General features: G+C 52.2%; 1 protein-coding gene across 1 annotated transcript; it reads left to right on the plus strand.

Moving 5' to 3' along the window:
- Positions 1 to 1,089: 1,089 nt before the first annotated feature.
- Positions 1,090 to 2,885, plus strand: EMWEY_00058730 (hypothetical protein, conserved; the record flags this gene model as incomplete). The annotated part of the gene is made up of 4 exons (XM_013480896.1): positions 1,090 to 1,638; positions 1,754 to 1,915; positions 2,306 to 2,428; positions 2,796 to 2,885. The coding sequence occupies 4 exons, from the start codon at positions 1,090 to 1,092 to the stop codon at positions 2,883 to 2,885; spliced, it is 924 nt and encodes a 307-aa protein (XP_013336350.1).
- Between the last annotated feature and the right edge of the window lie 1,188 nt (positions 2,886 to 4,073).

A 4,073-nucleotide genomic window follows, 5' to 3' on the forward strand; every position in this document is an offset into this window, starting at 1 on the left:
CGTTTCGGCATCATGGCCCTTGAGGGTTCCCTCCACTGCAAACACGCAGAAAACGCCTCAACGGGTACCAACTACATAGCTCACGAAGATGGACCAGCACCCCCGGGGACTCACTTAAGGATCCTGTTTCAGGATAGAGCCATGTGCGCATGGGCTGGTGTAATGGTGAAGTGTCGGGCGGCCCTAGGCAGGGCCCCCAAGCGGCCAGCTATGGACGTAGGACATGCGCCGGAATGTCAACCTGGGCATGATATGCCCTAGCACCTCCAACTATGTAAATTATCTTTCGGATAGCATTTGAGTTTGCTGTAGAGGCTCCTGAGTGGCCTTACCCTCGCGCCCTCCAGAGAACTTGACTCGGACCTTTCTGTTGAGAAACTTTGAGGGGTCGATGACGGAGCGTGGGTCCTTAGACGACATTTTGGAGTCTTCTCCGAGGTAAATGAAGGCAAACAAAGGGAAATGGATACAATAAAAACTCCAAAATAGCGGTTCTAATCTCCTGTCGCCATCTGGGGAAGAGAGCAGCGGGGCCCTCAAAACAACGGGGCTTGCTCGATGCTGCAGATGCGGTTGATGCTCTTGTCCTGTTACTGTTTAGTAGTGCCAGCACGCAAGATTCTTAGAGCAGTATAAAACCTCAGTGTGAGGTAGCTAATCACGACTGCTAAACCTTGAGGTGGGAATTCATTTTGTTGCTTGGACTGCTCCAGTGCGTGCACAACAATGCCGTGGCCATAGTGCAATAACTCGGCAAGGGTACACATATCTAGAGGTGTGCTGTTTTCCAGCTTACCTGCCTGCAAGGGTTGCGCAGAGGTCCCAGCGGCACATAAGTATATCCCGACACCTACCCCGTAACGGCAGTGGGCAATTGCCGCATCCCGCATGCTCGTAATGCGCCATCTTCCTCTATCAAGACGTCTGTATGGGACGGCTTGTGCACCATGTGGAGCGCCAACCTGTGTGCCGCATTCACAGCTGTGCCGTGCATGGGCGTCGAGTGGTTCAATAGGGACCGATGACCACTTCATACGGGCAGCCACAGAAATGGAAGCAACCGTTGCAACAGCAGGGAGAAGATCAAAAATGATATTAAGGACAGCGATGCTTGTGGTTTCACCTTCTGGGCTTTGCCGCTTCCGCTGCAATGCTAATTTTTTCCACACGGACGCAGCAGCTGCAGCAAGAGTAGCACCAGCAAGTCCTGCGGGTCCTCCATCAGAGCTCCACGTTCCCTCATCAACTGAATTACGCTTGCTGCGCGCAAGCACGTTGTTGTTGAACCACCCTCCTCCTGACTATGAAGTATCCGTTCATCGGGGCTTAAAGGTGCAAGCTTCGTTGCTGCTGCAGCGGCTGCCACTGGTGTATAGAGAGCCGCTTTACGAGCAGCAATTTCGGCTGTTTAAAGAGGATTGGGAGAGAAGAACAAATAACAGTGCAATGCCTGACGAAATAACATGCATGCAACTGCCAGGGCACCCGCTAGAAACGCAACAGGAGCAACGGGAGAACCAGCAACAAAAGACAGGCGATGCGGACCTTTCTGAACTGGACATGCTGCTCCAGCAAGAGGGCTTGATGATGGATAGGCAAAAGTTGAGGAAACAACGAAGGAAGCAGCAGGAGAATGCGGTATGCTCGGCTGTTTCGGTGCAGGAACAGCTTGTTTGACTGGAGCAGCAGCTGCCGCAGCAGTGAGCAGTGTATTTAGCAGGTATTCTGTGACTTGCCCGTGGCTTTTGTGCAGGGGATGTCAGATCGTGCCATGGAAGTAGCATGTTCAGCAGCCGAAAGGGAGGACCGTTTACTATCGCAGCACCCAGAAAGAGTGCTGCTACTGCTTGTAAAGTACGGCAACGGGTGGCAGCTTCCGGTGGAAGACAGACGACACGGACAGACGATGCGCCAGGTGAGCTGGGAAGAATCCTTCTGAAGCCTTGTGCACTAGCTACCGGCACAGTTTAGGAAACATGTGTCGTCGTCTTTTCATTGGATGGTGATGTAGTCCATTAGACTGTAGATGCAAATACAGATACGGTGGACAGCACATTTTGACCTGAAATTCGAAACTGTCTGACAGAAAGCTGGCACTGTGTAATTGCATTCGTTGGAACAAGTCTACTGATTCGTTTTTGTTCACGTCTATCTTTTCCCTTTGTCATTTGTCTTCAATTGTCTCGCTGTGGAAAGTCCCGTATCTCCATTGCCGCTCTGCAGCCTCAGTTCCCTCCTCCGGCAGCACTACCTGCTGCTGGTACTGCTGCCTCCAACCTTGTTTTTATTTCTGTTATTGTTGCAGACATTGGCAAGGCTGTGCGTTAAGCAGCTGGGTTTGCGTGAGGCCCCCTTTATGATAGGCTTCGCCCCTGCAGCAGTGCGGAAGATGCGAACCAAGCCTACTGCTGTTGTTCAGGGCCGAGAGGTATGCCAACCTGAAACCTTTTCTCCTGCAGATTTATCTCCACACTGTCTGCCACTCCTGCACATTGCACAGGCACGCTCAAATTCCACTGCTTCGCGCTAGCTCTCCCCGATTCGCTCCAGTAGCGCCTGTCCCCTCGGCTGCTATAGACAACGGGCCACATGGGACACTAGAACCCTAACGTCGATCTCTTGGGCTCATATGTACTACTGCAGGCCTCTGTACCCATATGTACTGCTGTTGCGGCGGCGAGTGCGACTGCTGTTGCTTTAGGTTTTTTACTACCGTGCCTACCACGTCCCTGAACAACCACAAGTGTCTCCACCGGCGGATAGTCCTGTGAGGGATTGGGCTTGGGTATCGGCAGAAGAGGCAAAGGGACGAATGGCCCCTAACGGCTTTCTTGCCATACGGAATGTTCTGCTCCTTGGCTGAAATGCGGATGCAACAGCAATAACAGCGTAAGTGTGGGCGGGACCTTGATGTAGGAGGAGGACTGGCTTTGCTCATCCTCGTTATTGTGGCGCTGGTGCTTCCCCTACACAGTATGCTGCAGCAGCAACACACCGCTGGCAGGCTAAAGAATTGGGCATTTGCTGCAACGCGACAGTTGCTAGCTTTCACGATGTCATAAAAGTATGTGGCGTGGCAAAGCGGCTCTGAGGGGGCTGCCCCTGCGTTGCCTTTACCCTTGATGTAATACTTTAACTGCAGGCACATTGTATGCCTGTTGAGGAAATAATCCTCAGGAAGAGCACTTGCTGCAGCGGTTATGACAGCTAATTCTCCCGGACGGCCCTGCTCTAAGCGGCTTCTCTATAGGTATATTGCATGCTGCCATCACCAAGGTTGCACTGTGGGGAGTGTGTGTGCAATCAGTTGTCCTTTTAATGATTAGCTGTCTTTGTTAGGTCTAAAGTTCGATTTGAATGTGTCCAGTGCGTAGGTGGTGGCGTCGCCGCGGTAATGACGCAAAGAGAGCTTTGCGACCAAAAAGTAACGTTTTCCTGCGCCGCCAAAGCCAACAGAACTTGTCTGCGTAGCAGAGGGAAGCAGTTCAGCAGTTCGGGTCTGATCTCACCCACAAAGGCCCAGCGCCTCCCGCAGTGGGCTTTTGCTGGGTTGTCGATGCCAGATGGTGCTGACAGTTTGTAAGGTGCGGTGCGCAGAGATTGCTTGGGCTGCTGTGAGTAAGGTTGAATGTCGTTCTGCCAATATCAATTTGCGTTTAAGAGACCTATACGGGTCCAGGGGGACTGTACACTAGAGCGGCCACTTATTCACTAAACCCCTCTATCGCTCCCAAGTCCAGCTGACAACTGGCTGCACATGAGCACGTTGGCACGTATCCATTGAATTGAGTCACGCTTAGCTGGCGCCGATGTCGAGAACCTGACTGGTCCAGCGGCTGACTCATCGCATTGGTGGTGCTAATGCCGGAATTGCATATTATGTCTTACTATTAATGTTACTGAATTTGAATCTCGTGATTTCATGAGTTCGGCGGATGAGGAGCACAGAGCAATCGACCGACTCCATTAGGTATTCGCTGACTGGCAGACCGCTCTGGGTGGCAGAGACGCGGGCAAGGGGAAGCAAATGTTCCCACAACCGGAGGCATAGGCCTAGAAATTGATGGCAAGGG

The sequence above is a fragment of the Eimeria maxima genome, genomic scaffold (genome assembly GCF_000499605.1).
Source record: "Eimeria maxima Weybridge genomic scaffold, Emw_scaff2492, whole genome shotgun sequence".
Classification (NCBI taxonomy): Eukaryota; Apicomplexa; class Conoidasida; order Eucoccidiorida; family Eimeriidae; genus Eimeria; species Eimeria maxima.